This window comes from Scyliorhinus torazame, chromosome 4, assembly GCF_047496885.1.
Source record: "Scyliorhinus torazame isolate Kashiwa2021f chromosome 4, sScyTor2.1, whole genome shotgun sequence".
Lineage (NCBI taxonomy): Eukaryota > Metazoa > Chordata > Chondrichthyes > Carcharhiniformes > Scyliorhinidae > Scyliorhinus > Scyliorhinus torazame.
Window position 1 is genome coordinate 341,870,862 of NC_092710.1, and position 19,282 is coordinate 341,890,143.

Below are 19,282 nucleotides of genomic sequence, written 5' to 3' on the forward strand. Positions count from 1 at the left end.
CAGTTCGTTATCCAACTGGCCAAATTTCCCACTATCCCATGCCTCCTTACTTTCTGCAGAAGCCTACCATGGGGAACCTTATCAAATGCCTTACTAAAATCCATGTACACTACATCCACTGCTTTCCCTTCATCCACGTGCTTGGTCACCTCCTCAAAGAATTCAATAAGATTTGTAAGGCAAGACCTACCCCTCACAAATCCGTGCTGACTGTCCCTAATCAAGCAGTGTCTTTCCAGATGCTCAGAAATCCTATCCTTCAGTATCCTTTCCATGACTTTGCCTACCACCGAAGTAAGACTAACTGGCCTGTAATTCCCAGGGTTATCCCTAGTCCCTTTTTTGAACAGGGGCACGACATTCGTCACTCTCCAATCGCCTGGTACCACCCCTGTTGACTGAGGACGAAAAGATCATTGCCAACGGCTCTGCAATTTCATCTCTTGCTTCCCATAGAATCCTTGGATATATCCCGTCAGGCCCGGGGGACTTGTCTATCCTCAAGTTTTTCAAAATGCCCAACACATCTTCCTTCCTAACAAGTATTTCCTTGAGCTTACCAGTCTGTTTCACACTGTCCTCTCCAACAATATCGCCCCTCTCATTTGTAAATACAGAAGAAAAGTACTCGTTTAAGACCTCTCCTATCTCTTCAGACTCAATACACAATCTCCCGCTACTGTCCTTGATCGGACCTACCCTCGCTCTAATCATTCTCATATTTCTCACATATGTGTAAAAGGCCTTGGGGTTTTCCTTGATCCTACCCGCCAAAGATTGTTCATGCCCTCTCTTAGCTCTCCTAATCCCTTTCTTCAGTTCCCTCCTGGCTATCTTGTATCCCTCCAATGCCCTGTCTGAACCTTGTTTCCTCAGCCTTACACAAGTCTCCTTTTTCCTCTTAACAAGACATTCAACCTCTCTTGTCAACCATGGTTCCCTCACTCGACCATCTCTTCCCTGCCTGACAGAGACATACATATCAAGGACACGTAGTACCTGTTCCTTGAACTAGTTTCACATTTCACTTGTGTCCTTCCCTGACAGCCTATGTTCCCAACTTATGCACTTCAATTCTTGTCTGACAACATCGTATTTACCCTTTCCCCAATTGTAAACCTTGCCCTGTTGCACGCACCCATCCCTCTCCATTACTAAAGTGAAAGTCACAGAATTGTGGTCACTATCTCCAAAATGCTCCCCCACTAACAAATCTATCACTTGCCCGGGTTCATTACCAAGTACTAAATCCAATATTGCCCCTTCTCTGGTCGGACAATCTACATACTGTGTTAGAAAAGCTTCCTGGACACACTGCACAAACACCACCCCATCCAAACTATTTGATCTAAAGAGTTTCCACTCAATATTTGGGAAGTTAAAGTCACCCATGACTACTACCCTGTGACTTCTGCACCTTTCCAAAATCTGTTTCCCAATCTGTTCCTCCACATCTCTGCTACTATTGGGGGGCCTATAGAAAACTCCTAACAAGGTGACTGCTCCTTCCCTATTTCTGACTTCAACCCATACTACCTCATTAGGGTGATACTCCTCGAACTGCCTTTCTGCAGCTGTTATACTATCTCTTAATTAACAATGCCACCCCCCCACCTCTTTTACCACCCTCCCTAATCTTATTTAAACATCTATAACCAGGGACCTCCAACAACCATTTCTGCCCTTCTTCTATCCAAGTTTCCGTGATGGCCACCACATCGTAGTCCCAAGTACCGATCCATGCCTTAAGTTCACCCACCTTATTCCTGATGCTTCTTGCGTTGAAGTATACACACTTCAACCCATCTCCGTGCCTGCAAGTACTCTCCTTTGTCAGTGTTCCCTTCCCCACTGCCTCATTACACGCTTTGGCATCCTGAATATCGGCTACCTTAGTTGCTGGACTACAAATCCGGTTCCCATTCCCCTGCCAAATTAGTTTAAACCCTCCCGAAGAGTACTAGAAAACCTCCCTCCCAGGATATTGGTGCACCTCTGGTTCAGATGCAACCCGTCCTGCTTGTACAGGTCCCACCTTCCCCAGAATGCGCTCCCAATTATCCAAATACCTGAAGCCCTCCCTCCTACACCATTCCTGCAGCCACGTGTTCAACTGCACTCTCTCCCTATTCCTAGCCTCGCTATCACGTGGCACCAGCAACAAACCAGAGATGACAACTCTGTCTGTCCTAGCTTTTAACTTCCAGCCTAACTCCCTAAACTTGTTTATTACCTCCACACCCCTTTTCCTACCTATGTCGTTGGTACCAATGTGCACCACGACTTCTGGCTGCTCCCCCTCCCACTTAAGGATCCTGAAGACACGATCCGAGACATCCCTGACCCTGGCACCCGGGAGGCAACATACCTTCCGGGAGTCTCGCTCGCGACCACAGAATTTCCTATCTATTCCCCTAACCATTGAATCTCCTACAACTATTGCTTTTCTATTCTCCCCCCTTCCCTTCTGAGCCCCAGAGCCAGACTCAGTGCCAGAGTCCTGGCCGCTAGGGCCTTCCCTCGGTAGGTCATCCCCCCCAACAGCATCCAAAACGGTATAGTTGTTTTGAAGGGGAACGGCCACGAGGGATCCCTGCACTGTCTGCCTGTTTGTTTTTTTTCCCCCTGACTGTTCCCCAGCTATTCTTGTCCTGTACCTTGGGTGTGGTTACCTCCCTGTAACTCTTCTCAATCACCCCCTCCGGCTTCCGGATGATCCGAAGTTCATCCAGCTTCAGCTCCAGTTCCCTAACACGGTCTTTGAGGAGCTGAAGTTGGGTGCACTTCCCGCAGGTATAGTCAGCGGGGACACCGGTGGTATCCCTCACCACCCACATCCTACAGGAGGAGCATGCAACTGGCCTAGCCTCCGTCCCCTCTTACCTGACAGAATATAGCTGCCCTGTGGACTAACTAGATCTCCGCCCTCCGACCCTGCTCCCAGTCAGCTACACTTTCTGTAAACTCCTGGCTCTCTTCTCACTCTTTGCGGAAATGTCGGAAACGAAATGAAAGAAGCACCTTACCCTCTCCTCACCTAACTCTCTCAGTCAGCAAACTCTTACTATAGCACTCAAAATGCACCAAATTCAGCACTCCCTCGGTCACCAAACTCTTACTGTAGCACTCAAAATGCACCAAATTCAGCACTCTCTCAGTCAGCAAACTCTTACTTTAGCACTCAAAATGCACCAAATTCAGCACTCCCTCGGTCACCAAACTCTCACTATCACACTCAAATGCACCAAATTCAGCACTCAGTGCAAACAAAGTCTGCACTGTAGGGGATCACTTTTATACTGTGAATCTAGCCTCTGAAAACTGGCCTAATCCAATTAACTAATTAACAAGCTCCAGCTGCAAGTGCCTACAAGTAGAAGCTTGTTTAAAGCTGATTGAAAATTCAGCTTCTTCTAAACCAAACAGCAACTTTTAAGTTAATTAACTAAATAAAGAAAGACTAAACTTTAGATAAAAATGAAGCCTTATACTCTCTCAGTCACCAAAATCTTACTATAGCACTCAAAATGCACCAAATTCAGCACTCAGTGCAAATGCTCTGTGTTTGTCTGTCTTGTGGGTGTATGTAGAGGATGGGAAGGCAAGTTAAAGTAGGAGTTAGGTATTTATCAATAGTCAACACACTGTAATTGCTGCACACTTCATGATATTTCTTGTTCTGAATACACAGAAATTGTGTTTCGACTTACAAACCAGGTGAGTGTAATTATTGGGCAGCCGGGGGCCAAAGATTTTGGGAATTTTTGTAAGAATTATTGGTGAATCCACTTGTGTTGTGACTGAGACGAGTGGGGCTGGAATTGACCCCGGGACTTGCCCAGGATGTTGTAATATAATTTGGGGGCTGGATCTTTGGAATGGTAGACAGCAAAGTTTTGGTTACAGAGATACCAGGTTTGTAGTGATATAACAGAATGGCTCTGGAAGCTGCTCAGCATTTTCTTAAGGTGGATGACTTATCTCTGGTTTATTTAAAAGAGCTTCGCAAAGACAAGCTAGTCGAAACGGTGGGTGAATTAGAAATAGAGGTACCAGCTAGATCTAGGAAGTTGGAGATAATTGACGTGATTGCTCAACATTTGAGTTTGAAAGAAATGCTAGAAACACAGCCTGGGTCACGGCAAGAATCAGTAGAATTAGATAAAATTGAGCACCAAATGAAAGAGAAATGGAGAGGAAGCAAAGAGGAATAGAGAGGAAGCAAAGAGGAATAGAGAGGAAGCAAAGAGGAATAGAGAGGAAGCAAAGTGAAATAGTGAGGAAGCAAAGAGGAATAGAGAGGAAGCAAAGAGGAATAGAGAGGAAGCAAAGAGGAATAGAGAGGAAGCAAAGTGAAATGGAGAGGAAGCAAAGAGGAATAGAGAGGAAGCAAAGTGAAATGGAGAGGAAGCAAAGTGAAATGGGGAGGAAGCAAAGAGAAATAGAGAGGAAGCAAAGTGAAATGGAGAGGAAGCAAAGAGGAATGGAGAGGAAGCAAAGTGAAATGGAGAGGAAGCAAAGAGGAATGGAGAGGAAGCAAAGAGGAATAGAGAGGAAGCAAAGAGGAATAGAGAGAAAGCAAAGTGAAATGGAGAGGAAGCAGAGAGGAATAGAGAGGAAGCAAAGAGGAATAGAGAGGAAGCAAAGAGGAATAGAGAGGAAGCAAAGTGAAATGGAGAGGAAGCAAAGAGAAATGGAGAGGAAGCAGAGAGGAATAGAGAGGAAGCAGAGAGAAATGGAGAGGAAGCAAAGATGAATAGAGAGGAAGCAAAGAGAAATAGAGAGGAAGCAAAGAGGACTAGAGAGGAAGCAAAGTGAAATAGAGAGGAAGCAAAGAGGAATGGAGAGGAAGCAAAGAGAAATGGAGAGGAAGCAAAGTGAAATGGAGAGGAAGCAAAGTGAAATGGAGAGGGTGCAAAGTGAAATGGAGAGGAAGCAAAGAGGAATAGAGAGGAAGCAAAGAGGAATAGAGAGGAAGCAAAGAGAAATAGAGAGGAAGCAAAGAGGAATAGAGAGGAATCAAAGAGAAATGGAGAGGAAGCAAAGTGAAATGGAGAGGAAGCAGAGAGGAATAGAGAGGAAGCAAAGTGAAATGGAGAGGAAGCAAAGAGGAATAGAGAGGAAGCAAAGAGAAATAGAGAGGAAGCAAAGAGGAATGGAGAGGAAGCAAAGAGAAATAGAGAGGAAGCAAAGAGGAATAGAGAGGAATCAAAGAGAAATGGAGAGGAAGCAAAGTGAAATGGAGAGGAATCAGAGAGGAATAGAGAGGAAGCAAAGTGAAATGGAGAGGAAGCAAAGAGGAATAGAGAGGAAGCAAAGAGAAATAGAGAGGAAGCAAAGAGGAATAGAGACGAAGCAAAGTGAAATGGAGAGGAAGCAAAGTGAAATGGAGAGGAAGCAGAGAGGACTAGAGAGGAAGCAAAGTGAAATAGAGAGGAAGCAAAGTGAAATGCAGAGGAAGCAAAGTGAAATAGAGAGGAAGCAGAGAGAAATGGAGAGGAAGCAAAGTGAAATGGAGAGGAAGCAAAGAGAAATAGAGAGGAAGCAAAGAGGAATAGAGAGGAAGCAAAGAGGAATAGAGAGGAAGCAAAGAGGAATAGAGAGGAAGCAAAGAGGAATGGAGAGGAAGCAAAGAGGAATGGAGAGGAAGCAAAGTGAAATGGAGAGGAAGCAGAGAGGAATAGAGAGGAAGCAAAGAGGAATAGAGAGGAAGCAAAGTGAAATGGAGAGGAAGCAAAGAGAAATAGAGAGGAAGCAAAGAGGAATAGAGAGGAAGCAAAGAGGAATAGAGAGGAAGCAAAGAGGAATAGAGAGGAAGCAACGAGAAATGGAGAGGAAGCAAAGATGAATAGAGGAAGCAAAGAGGAATAGAGAGGAAGCAAAGAGAAATAGAGAGGAAGCAAAGAGGACTAGAGAGGAAGCAAAGTGAAATAGAGAGGAAGCAAAGAGGAATGGAGAGGAAGCAAAGTGAAATGGAGAGGAAGCAGAGAGGAATAGAGAGGAAGCAAAGATGAATAGAGAGGAAGCAAAGAGAAATGGAGAGGAAGCAAAGAGGAATAGAGAGGAAGCAAAGAGGAATGGGGAGGAAGCAAAGTGAAATGGAGAGGAAGCAGAGAGGAAGCAAAGAGGAATAGAGAGGAAGCAAAGTGAAATGGAGAGGAAGCAAAGAGAAATAGAGAGGAAGCAAAGAGGAATAGAGAGGAAGCAAAGAGGAATAGAGAGGAAGCAAAGAGGAATAGAGAGGAAGCAGAGAGGAATAGAGAGGAAGCAAAGTGAAATGGAGAGGAAGCAGAGTGGAATAGAGAGGAAGCAAAGAGGAATAGAGAGGAAGCAAAGAGAAATGGAGAGGAAGCAAAGAGGAATAGAGAGGAAGCAAAGAGGAATAGAGAGGAAGCAAAGAGGAATAGAGAGGAAGCAAAGAAGAATAGAGAGGAAGCAAAGAGAAATGGAGAGGAATCAAAGAGAAATGGAGAGGAAGCAGAGAGGAATAGAGAGGAAGCAAAGAGGAATAGAGAGGAAGCAAAGAGGAATAGAGAGGAAGCAAAGAGGAATAGAGAGGAAGCAGAGAGGAATAGAGAGGAAGCAAAGATGAATAGAGAGGAAGCAAAGAGAAATGGAGAGGAATCAAAGAGAAATGGAGAGGAAGCAAAGAGGAATAGAGAGGAAGCAAAGAGAAATGGAGAGGAAGCAAAGAGAAATGGAGAGGAAGCAAAGAGAAATGGAGAGGAAGCAAAGAGGAATGGAGAGGAAGCAAAGAGGAATAGAGAGGAAGCAAAGTGAAATGGAGAGGAAGCAAAGTGAAATAGAGAGGAAGCAGAGAGGAATAGAGAGGAAGCAGAGAGGAATAGAGAGGAAGCAAAGAGAAATGGAGAGGAAGCAAAGAGAAATGGAGAGGAAGCAAAGAGGAATAGAGAGGAAGCAAAGAGGAATGGAGAGGAAGCAGAGAGAAATGGAGAGGAAGCAGAGAGGAATAGAGAGGAAGCAAAGAGAAATGGAGAGGAAGCAAAGAGGAATAGAGAGGAAGCAAAGAGAAATGGAGAGGAAGCAAAGAGAAATGGAGAGGAAGCAAAGAGAAATGGAGAGGAAGCAAAGTGAAATGGAGAGGAAGCAGAGAGGAATAGAGAGGAAGCAAAGAGAAATGGAGAGGAAGCAAAGAGAAATGGAGAGGAAGCAAAGAGGAATAGAGAGGAAGCAAATAGGAATGGAGAGGAAGCAGAGAGAAATGGAGAGGAAGCAGAGAGGAATAGAGAGGAAGCAAAGAGAAATGGAGAGGAAGCAAAGAGGAATAGAGAGGAAGCAAAGAGAAATGGAGAGGAAGCAAAGAGAAATGGAGAGGAAGCAAAGAGAAATGGAGAGGAAGCAAAGTGAAATGGAGAGGAAGCAGAGAGGAATCAAAGAGAAATAGAGAGGAAGCAAAGAGGTATGGAGATGAAGCAAAGAGGAATAGAGAGGAACATCCCTGTTTACAACCGAGCCAGTGAGCACTGGGACAGCTGACCCAGTGAAATGTACTGTTGAACTGAATCCAACAGCACTGGAAACCAGCTCCAGGCTAGTGTGCAATGGGACAGCTGACCCAGTGAAATGCACTGGGGAACTGAACCCAACAGCACTGGAAACCAGCCCCGAACCAGTGTGCACTGGGACAGCTGACCCAGTGAAATGCACTGGGGAACTGAACCCAACAGCACTGGAAACCAGCTCCGAACCAGTGTGCACTGGGACAGCTGACCCATTGAAATGCACTGGGGAACTGATCCCAACAGCACTGGAAACCAGCCCCGAACCAGTGTGCACTGGGACAGCTGACCCAGTGAAATGCACTGGGGAACTGAACCCAACAGCACTGGAAACCAGCTCCGAACCAGTGTGCACTGGGACAGCTGACCCAGTGAAATGCACTGGGGAACTGAACCCAACAGCACTGGAAACCAGCTCCGAGCCAGTGTGCACTGGGACAGCTGACCCAGTGAAATGCACTGGGGAACTGAACCCAACAACACTGGAAACCAGCTCCGAACCAGTGTGCACTGGGACAGCTGACCCAGTGAAATGCACTGGGGAACTGAACCCAACAGCACTGGAAACCAGCTCCGAACCAGTGTGCACTGGGACAGCTGACCCAGTGAAATGCACTGGGGAACTGAACCCAACAGCACTGGAAACCAGCTCCGAGCCAGTGTGCACTGGGACAGCTGACCCAGTGAAATGCACTGGGGAACTGAACCCAACAGTACTGGAAACCAGCTCCGAGCCAGTGTGCACTGGGACAGCTGACCCAGTGAAATGCACTGGGGAACTGAACCCAACAGTACTGGAAACCAGCAACGAACCAGTGTGCACTGGGACAGCTGACCCAGTGAAATGCACTGGGGAACTGAACCCAACAGCACTGGAAACCAGCTCCGAGCCAGTGTGCACTGGGACAGCTGACCCAGTGAAATGCATTGGGGAACTGAACCCAACAGTACTGGAAACCAGCTCCGAACCAGTGTGCACAGGGACAGCTGCCCAGTCAAATGCACTGGGGAACTGAACCCAACAGCACTGGAAACCAGCTCCAAACCAGTGTGCACTGGGACAGCTGACCCAGTGAAATGCACTGGGGAACTGAACCCAACAGCACTGGAAACCAGCTCCGAACCAGTGTGCACTGGGACAGCTGACCCAGTGAAATGCACTGGGGAACTGAACCCAACAGCACTGGAAACCAGCCCCGAACCAGTGTGCACTGGGACAGCTGACCCAGTGAAATGCACTGGGGAACTGAACCCAACAGCACTGGAAACCAGCTCCGAGCCAGTGTGCACTGGGACAGCTGACCCATTGAAATGCACTGGGGAACTGAACCCAACAGCACTGGAAACCAGCCCCGAACCAGTGTGCACTGGGACAGCTGACCCAGTGAAATGCACTGGGGAACTGAACCCAACAGCACTGGAAACCAGCTCCGAACCAGTGTGCACTGGGACAGCTGACCCAGTGAAATGCACTGGGGAACTGAACCCAACAGCACTGGAAACCAGCTCCGAACCAGTGTGCACTGGGACAGCTGACCCAGTGAAATGCACTGGGGAACTGAACCCAACAGCACTGGAAACCAGCTCCGAGCCAGTGTGCACTGGGACAGCTGACCCAGTGAAATGCACTGGGGAACTGAACCCAACAGTACTGGAAACCAGCTCCGAGCCAGTGTGCACTGGGACAGCTGACCCAGTGAAATGCACTGGGGAACTGAACCCAACAGTACTGGAAACCAGCTCCGAACCAGTGTGCACTGGGACAGCTGACCCAGTGAAATGCACTGGGGAACTGAACCCAACAGCACTGGAAACCAGCTCCGAGCCAGTGTGCACTGGGGCAGCTGACCCAGTGAAATGCACTGGGGAACTGAACCCAACAGTACTGGAAACCAGCTCCGAACCAGTGTGCACTGGGACAGCTGACCCAATGAAATGCACTGGGGAACTGAACCCAACAGCACTGGAAACCAGCTCCAAACCAGTGTGCACTGGGACAGCTGACCCAGTGAAATGCACTGGGGAACTGAACCCAACAGCACTGGAAACCAGCTCCGAACCAGTGTGCACTGGGACAGCTGACCCAGTGAAATGCACTGGGGAACTGAACCCAACAGCACTGGAAACCAGCCCCGAACCAGTGTGCACTGGGACAGCTGACCCAGTGAAATGCACTGGGGAACTGAACCCAACAGCACTGGAAACCAGCTCCAAACCAGTGTGCACTGGGACAGCTGACCCAGTGAAATGCACTGGGGAACTGAACCCAACAGCACTGGAAACCAGCTCCGAACCAGTGTGCACTGGGACAGCTGACCCAGTGAAATGCACTGGGGAACTGAACCCAACAGCACTGGAAACCAGCTCCGAACCAGTGTGCACTGGGACAGCTGACCCAGTGAAATGCACTGGGGAACTGAACCCAACAGCACTGGAAACCAGCTCCGAACCAGTGTGCACTGGGACAGCTGACCCAGTGAAATGCACTGGGGAACTGAACCCAACAGCACTGGAAACCAGCTCCGAGCCAGTGTGCACTGGGACAGCTGACCCACTGAAATGCACTGGGGAACTGAACCCAACAGTTCTGGAAACCAGCTCCGAACCAGTGTGCACTGGGACAGCTGACCCAGTGAAATGCACTGGGGAACTGAACCCAACAGTACTGGAAACCAGCTCCGAACCAGTGTGCACTGGGACAGCTGACCCAGTGAAATGCACTGGGGAACTGAACCCAACAGCACTGGAAACCAGCTCCGAACCAGTGTGCACTGGGACAGCTGACCCAGTGAAATGCACTGGGGAACTGAACCCAACAGCACTGGAAACCAGCTCCGAGCCAGTGTGCACTGGGACAGCTGACCCAGTGAAATGCACTGGGGAACTGAACCCAACAGTACTGGAAACCAGTTCCGAGCCAGTGTGCACTGGGACAGCTGACCCAGTGAAATGCACTGGGGAACTGAACCCAACAGTACTGGAAACCAGCTCCGAACCAGTGTGCACTGGGACAGCTGACCCAGTGAAATGCACTGGGGAACTGAACCCAACAGCACTGGAAACCAGCTCCGAGCCAGTGCGCACTGGGACAGCTGACCCAGTGAAATGCACTGGGGAACTGAACCCAACAGCACTGGAAACCAGCTCCGAGCCAGTGCGCACTGGGACAGCTGACCCAGTGAAATGCACTGGGGAACTGAACCCAACAGCACTGGAAACCAGCTCGAAACCAGTGTGCACTGGGACAGCTGACCCAGTGAAATGCACTGGGGAACTGAACCCAACAACACTGGAAACCAGCTCCGAACCAGTGTGCACTGGGACAGCTGACCCAGTGAAATGCACTGGGGAACTGAACCCAACAGCACTGGAAACCAGCTCCGAGCCAGTGCGCACTGGGACAGCTGACCCAGTGAAATGCACTGGGGAACTGAACCCAACAGCACTGGAAACCAGCTCCGAACCAGTGTGCACTGGGACAGCTGACCCAGTGAAATGCACTGGGGAACTGAACCCAACAGCACTGGAAACCAGCTCCGAACCAGTGTGCACTGGGACAGCTGACCCAGTGAAATGCACTGGGGAACTGAACCCAACAGCACTGGAAACCAGCTCCGAGCCAGTGTGCACTGGGACAGCTGACCCACTGAAATGCACTGGGGAACTGAACCCAACAGCACTGGAAACCAGCCCCGAACCAGTGTGCACTGGGACAGCTGACCCACTGAAATGCACTGGGGAACTGAACCCAACAGTTCTGGAAACCAGCCCCGAACCAGTGTGCACTGGGACAGCTGACCCAGTGAAATGCACTGGGGAACTGAACCCAACAGTACTGGAAACCAGCTCCGAACCAGTGTGCACTGGGACAGCTGACCCAGTGAAATGCACTGGCGAACTGAACCCAACAGCACTGGAAACCAGCTCCGAACCAGTGTGCACTGGGACAGCTGACCCAGTGAAATGCACTGGGGAACTGAACCCAACAGTACTGGAAACCAGCTCCGAGCCAGTGTGCACTGGGACAGCTGACCCAGTGAAATGCACTGGGGAACTGAACCCAACAGTACTGGAAACCAGCTCCGAGCCAGTGTGCACTGGGACAGCTGACCCAGTGAAATGCACTGGGGAACTGAACCCAACAGTACTGGAAACCAGCTCCGAACCAGTGTGCACTGGGACAGCTGACCCAGTGAAATGCACTGGGGAACTGAACCCAACAGCACTGGAAACCAGCTCCGAGCCAGTGTGCACTGGGACAGCTGACCCAGTGAAATGCACTGGGGAACTGAACCCAACAGTACTGGAAACCAGCTCCGAACCAGTGTGCACTGGGACAGCTGACCCAGTGAAATGCACTGGAGAACTGAACCCAACAGCACTGGAAACCAGCTCGAAACCAGTGTGCACTGGGACAGCTGACCCAGTGAAATGCACTGGGGAACTGAACCCAACAGCACTGGAAACCAGCTCCGAACCAGTGTGCACTGGGACAGCTGACCCAGTGAAATGCACTGGGGAACTGAACCCAACAGCACTGGAAACCAGCTCCGAACCAGTGTGCACTGGGACAGCTGACCCAGTGAAATGCACTGGGGAACTGAACCCAACAGCACTGGAAACCAGCTTCAAACCAGTGTGCACTGGGACAGCAGACATCAGTACGACTTTTGTTACAGATGGATTTGTATGGCTGAATTGGAAGATGGGAAGATTCTTGCTGCAGTGGCATTTGCTGGATTGTTGCACTTGGGTAGATGTCAGGCAGGCACAGGTTCTGGCTAGGATGTGATGTTTAGTGGTTTATGTCCATCTAGTTGAATGACCAGGGCTTCCGGGGGAGCAGCAAAGGTGAAAGACTGGATAATTCATCAAATAGTTGTGATGAATTTGGACTTTCAACCAATTGAATGCCAAAAGATAAATAACTTTATTTGCATATTTGAGGTCCAAGTGTAAGATGTAAAATTAAGCCGATTTAAGTATGGTATGGAATGGAAGAGTTGTATTTATGTACAGCTAGCACAGTTGAGGATGCCTCAGAGAATTTTGCAGCTTATTAACTCTTTTTCATGTTTAATCATAGAACATAGAAAATACAGCACAGAACAGGCCCTTCGGCCCACGATGTTGTGCTGAACCTTTGTCCTAGATTAATCATAGATTATCATTGAATTTACAGTGCAGAAGGAGGCCATTCGGCCCCCTGAGTCTGCACCGGCTCTTGGAAAGAGCACCCCACCCAAACACAACACCTCCACCCAACACCAAGGGCAATTTTGGACACTAAGGGCAATTTATCATGGCCAATCCACCTACCCTGCACATCTTTGGACTGTGGGAGGAAACCGGAGCACCCGGAGGAAACCCACGCAGACACGGGGAGGACGTGCAGACTCCGCACAGACAGTGACCCAAGCCGGAATCGAACCTGGGACCCTGGAGCTGTGAAGCAATTGTGCTATCCGCAATGCTACCGTGCTGCCCTTAAGAACAAATAAATCTACACTATATCATTTTTACGTAATCCATGTACCTATCCAATAGCTGCTTGAATCATCGTGGTAATGGGAGAGATGTCGGGAGGAAGGCGAATGGGTCGGAATGTTTACAGCTCAATGAACAAAAGAGGAAAATTCTAAAGGGCAAGGGCTAAAGCTAGAGGCAAACAGGAGAGAGAGAGAGAGAGAGTGAGGGACTGGAAACTACAGGTGACGAGGACTTCCTGTCAATTGAGAAGCTTTGGCCAGAATTAGGCTTTATAATAATAATCTATATTAGTGTCACAAATAGGCTTACATTAACATTGCAATTAAGTTACTGTGAAAAGCCCCTAGTCACCACATTCCGGCACCTGTTCGGGTAAACAGAGGGAGAATTCAGAATGTCCAAATTAACAGCACGTCTTTCGGACTTTCAAAAAATTCATAGTTGTTGAGGGAGAAGAAACTGCCAAAATTGGAGAAATTGAAATAAGTGATAGCGAGGCCTCTCGAGGTCTGTGGGATGGACAATCACTAAATTAGGTACTTGGAAGTGAATGTGATGATAAATATTTGTGTTTGAAGAATTGAGCCTGCGATTGGTATTGATGTTGAGTTGCTGTTCTCTGTTGCAGGTGGAGTACCTCAGGTTGTGCTTACTGCTCCCACCGGAACAGTCCAAATCCCGCTGTCAGCTGTCCAGCTACACCAGGTATGGTGTAAAGAGACAATATTTGAAAATCTCTGATGTCCTACAGGAAAGGTCAATGGGTTTCCCATTTTTAATGCATGGAGGGTGGTCAGGGGATTGTTATTTTTGATATGTCTTCTCTCTGCCTCTCTCTCGTCTTCTTTTCCCATCATACTTGGCAGGAGAAACAAGAGGCATTAATTAAATGGTACTTCTTTGGCTTGTCTTTTGTTACGATCCCAGTTGATGTTATAACTCAACGAGAACATCGAACCCTGACTCAAACGACCATAACTTTTACATTTTTCTAAAACTTGGAAGAAGGATCACAGGAACTCTAATTAGTTTTAGCAAGAAAAAAACATTTATTAAACATGAAAAAAATTGGTTTATGATACAATACACCTTTACTCCCCCCTTAGCTTAACAATTACACACCGGTTTTATGATTAACACGGATTATAAAGTATATCTTAATGTACAATAGTCTCATTAACACAAAGTCCCTTTTAAGCACACAAGGTGACTAGTCAAATACACTCTTCTCTCTGAACTCCAAGTGAATATTTGTGGATATCTTCTCAGAATCACCCCCCCCCCAAATGATTGTCACATAAGCATATCCAAACTCCACTCTCAAAAACATGCTTTAAAATCTTCTCTCATATTTTCGCTTTCCCTCAGCACTTTGTATTCTGAAATCCAGACCAGATTTTCCAAATGCGAGTTTGAACAAAGCTACTGGTCGTAATTGCTTTAACCCTCAATTCCCAGACTGTATTAAAATTACATCAAGCCTTTCTTCAACCTCTGACGTCTGCTGACCCATTTTTAATCTAGTTGCTGCTGCTTCGTTAAATCCTGAATTCTTCTGAACAATACCTTGGTCTCTGTTCTCTTACCTTCTGATGCCTTAAAATGTTATTTCTGTTCCAATTCCCTGGTTATCTGGACTGTAACTTATACTTTAGGAAGCCTGCTTGTTTGCAGTTTCTGTCCTATCCAGTCTTTCTTCTGGCAGGATTAAGAGGTGTTCACTTCCTAAAGCCTTCTGCCTCCAACTGCCCTGACTTCCAGTTAAAACTAAGAACAAATGAAAGCCTATCCTGCTGGAAAGTGGCCTCCTCTACCTCCACACGTTTATGCCTTTTATTTATTCTTCATGCTGTAGCTCTCTCTAAACACAGTTGGAACTTTTTAAAATATTCATTTTTACGTCTAACTATATGTTTCACCTTTCCAGTCGCTTAAACATTAAATTAAACACACTTAAAAGTATATTTTATTTCTAATGTTTATTGACACAAATCTCTCCGGGACAGAGATATATATAGTACTGTATCCCTGTCTATCAGGGACACAGATACACATTGTACGGTATCCCTGTCCCTCAGGGACACATATATATATTGTCTGGTATTCCTGTCTTTCAGGGACACAGATATATAGTGTATGGTATCGCTGTCTCTCAGAGACACAGATATATATTGTACGGCACTCCTGTCTCAGGGACACAGATATGTATTGTACGGTATTCCTGTCTCTCAGAGACACAGATATATAGTACGGTATGCCTGTCTCTCAGATATATATTGTACGGTATTCCTTCCTCTCAGGGACACAGATATATATTGTACGGTATCCCTGTCTCTCAGAGACGCAGATATATATTGTACGGCATTCCTGTCTCAGGGACACCGATATCTATTGTACGGTATTCCTGTCTCTCAGAGACACAGATATATATTGTACGGTATCCCTTTCTCTCAGATATATATTGTACGGTATTCCTGTCTCTCAGGGACACAGATATATATTGTGCGGTATCCCTGTCTCTCAGATATATATTGTACGGTATCCCTGTCTCTCAGAGACACAGATATATATTGTACGGTATCCCTGTCTCTTAGATATATATTGTACAGTTACTCAGTCTCTCAGGGACACAGATATATATTGTACGGTATCCCTGTCTCTCAGATATATATTGTACGGTTACTCAGTATCTCAGGGGCATAGATATATATTGTACGGTATTCCTGTCTCTCAGAGACACAGATATATATTGTACGGTATTCCTGTCTCTCAGACACAGATATATATTGTACGGTATCCCTGTCTCTCAGAGACACAGATATATATTGTACGGTTACTCTGTCTCTCAGGGACACAGATAAACATTGAACGGTATCCCTATCTCTCAGGGACACATATATATTGTACGGTTACTCAGTCTCTCAGGGACACACATATATATTGTACGTATTCCTGTCTCTCAGAGACACAGATATATATTGTACGGTATCCGTATCTCCACAGATTAATATTGTACGGTTACTCTGTCTCTCAGGTACACAGATATATATTGTACGGTATCCCTGTCTCTCAGGGACACAGATATATATTGTACGGTATCCCTGTCTCTCAGGGACACAGATATATATTGTACGGTATCCCTGACTCTCAGAGACACAGATATATATTGTACGGTATCCCTGACTCTCAGAGACACAGATATATATTGTACGATTACTCTGTCTCTCAGGGACACAGATATATATTGTACGGTATTCCTGTCTCTCAGGGACACAGATATATATTGTACGGTATTCCTGTCTCTCAGGGACACAGATATACATTGTACGGCATCGCTGTCTCTCAGGAACACAGGTAAATATTGTCTGGGATTGCTGTCTTCCCACTCCCTCAAAGACACATATATATTGTCTGGTATCGCTGTTCCATCTCGTCTCTCCGAGAGAGCAACTTTAAAAAATAATAATTTACGGGATGTGGGCGTCGCTGGCTAGGCCAGGGTTTATTGCCCATCCTTTGAGAGACTGGTGGTGAGCTGCCATCTTGAACTGCTGACGCGCAGGTACACCCACAGCGCTGTTGGGGGAAATTTGGGGATATTTCCCCAGCGACAGTGAAAGAACGGTGATATATTTCCAAGTCAGGATGGTGAGTGACTTGGAGGGGACCCTCAAGGTGGTGGTGTTCCCAGCTACTTGCTGCTCTTGACCTTCCAAATGGTGTGGTGGTCATGAGTTTGAAAAGTGCTGCCTAAGGAGCCTTGGTGAGTTCCTGCAGTACATCTTGTAGATGGTACACACGGCTGCTACTGTGCGTCAGTGGTGGAGGGAGTGAATGTTTGTAGTTGGGATTCCAATCTAGTGGACTCCATTGTCCTGGGTGACTTCGATCTTCTTGAGTGGTGTTTGAGCTGCATTCATCCAGGCAAGTGGGGACTATCCTATTTCACTCCTGACTTGTGCCCTATAGATGATGCACAGGCTTTGGGGAGTCGGAAGGTGAGTTACTCACCGCCGGATTCCTGCCTTTTGGCTGGCTCTTGTAGCCACAGTATTTATATGGCTAGTTCAGTTTCTGGTCAGTGGTAACCCCGGGATATTGATAGTGGGGGTTCACGGATTCAGCGATGATATCGCTGTTCTCTTTGTGCAACCCCCCCTCCAGACCTGCTTCACTCCGAGGAGAAATATATTTCTATTTGATTCATTCATGGAACATGGGTGTCGCTGGCTGGACCAGCATTTATTGGCCAACCTGAAGTGCCCTTGGGTAGTTGGTGAGCTGACCTCTGGAACTGCTGCAGCCCCTGTGGCATTGGTACAGGCGTTGATAGCAGGATGTTAATGAAGCAGCTGAAGATGGTTGGGCCTAGGACACTACCCAGAGGAACTCCTGCAGTGATGTCCCAGGACTGAGATGATTGACCTCCAACCACCATCTTCCTTTGTGCCAGGTATGACTCCAACAGCAGAGGGTTCCCTTCCTCCTCCCCGATTCTCACTAACTCCAGTTTTGCCAGGGCTCCTTGACGCCATGCTCTGTCAAATTCTGCCTTAATGTCAAGGCAGTCACTCTCACCTCGCCTCTGCTCGTTTGTTCATGTTTCACCCTGGAGCTAAGTGACCCTGACGGAACCCAAGCTGAGCAGCTGTGAGCCAGGTCAGTGCCACTTGGTAGTGCTGTTGATGACTCCTTCCATCACTTACTGATGATTGAGAGTAGACTGATGAGGTGGGAATTGGTCAGGTTGGATTTACCCTGTTTCTCATGTACAGGACATGGTTGAGCAATTTTGCACATTGTCACATAGATGCCAGTGTCGCGCTGTATTCGGACAGCTTGGTTAGGGGCGTGGTGGGTCCTGGAGCACAGGTCTTCAGTATTATTGCCACAATATTGTCATAGCCTTTGCAGTATCCAGGTCCTTCAGCCATTTCTTGATATCGCGTGGAATGAATTGAATTGACTGAAGACTGACATCTGTAATGCTGGGGCCTTGACCGGAGGCTGAGATGGATCATCCACTCGGCACTTGACTGAAGGGGCAGCACGGTAGCATTGTGGATAGCACAATTGCTTCACAGCTCCAGGGTCCCAGGTTCGATTCCGGCTTGGGTCACTGTCTGTGCGGAGTCTGCACGTCCTCCCCGTGTCTGCGTGGGTTTCCTCCGGGTGCTCCGGTTTCCTCCCACAGTCCAAAGATGTGCAGGTTAGGTGGATTGGCCATGCTAAATTGCCCTTAGTGTCCAAAATTGCCCTTAGTGTTGGGTAGGGTTGCTGGGTTATGGGGATAGGGTGGAGGTGTGGACCTTCGGTAGGTTGCTCTTTCCAAGAGCCGGTGCAGACTCGATGGGCCGAATGGCCTCCTTCTGCACTGTAAATTCTATGAAATATGATTTCTATGAAATATTGCTGCGATTGCCTCAGCCTTGTCTTTTGCACATAAGTGCTGGGCTCCTCCATCATTGAGGATGGGGAGATTTGTGGAGCCTCCTCCTCCAGTGAGTTGTTTAATTGTCCACCACCATTCATGGTTGGATGTGGCAGGACTGCAGAACTTAGATCTGATACGTTGGTTGTGGAATTGCTTAATCTGCCTATTACCTGCTGCTTATGCTGTTTGGCAGTCCTGTGTTGGAGCCTCACCAGGGTTGATACCTCATTTTTCAATATGCCTGATGTTGTTCCTGGCATGGTCTCCTGCATTCTTCATTGAACCAGGGTCGATTCCCCATCTTGGTAATGGTAGAATGGAGGATACGCTGAGCCATGAGGTTACGGATTGTAGCTGAGTACACTTCTGCTGCTGCTGATGGGCCCACAGCACCTTGGATGTCTAGTCTTGAGTTGTTTGATCTGTTCTGAATCTAGCCGATTGACCACAAAGGTTGGTGGAATTGCGGATAGCGATGAGGACTGTCAGAGGATACGGCAGGATTTAGATCGTTTGAAGACTTGGGCGGAGAGATGGCAGATGGAGTTTAATCCGGACAAATGTGAGGTAATGCATTTTGGAAGGTCTAATGCAGGTAGGGAATATACGGTGAATGGTAGAACCCTCAAGAGTATTGAAAGTCAAAGAGATCTAGGAGTACAGGTCCACAGGTCACTGAAAGGGGCAACACAGGTGGAGAAGGTAGTCAAGAAGGCATACGGCATGCTTGCCTTCATTGGCCGGGGCATTGAGTATAAGAATTGGCAAGTCATGTTGCAGCTGTATAGAACCTTAGTTAGGCCACACTTGGAGTATAGTGTTCAATTCTGGTCGCCAC

General features: G+C 47.5%; 1 protein-coding gene across 1 annotated transcript in view; it reads left to right on the plus strand.

Annotated features, from left to right (window-relative positions):
• Positions 1-19,282, plus strand: part of LOC140411507 (serum response factor-like) — a 272,442-nt gene that overhangs the window by 214,204 nt on the left and 38,956 nt on the right. The window contains exon 9 of the mRNA XM_072500592.1: positions 13,639-13,715. Coding sequence (XP_072356693.1) covers positions 13,639-13,715 — 77 coding nt within the window. The remainder of the gene's footprint in view (positions 1-13,638; positions 13,716-19,282) is intronic.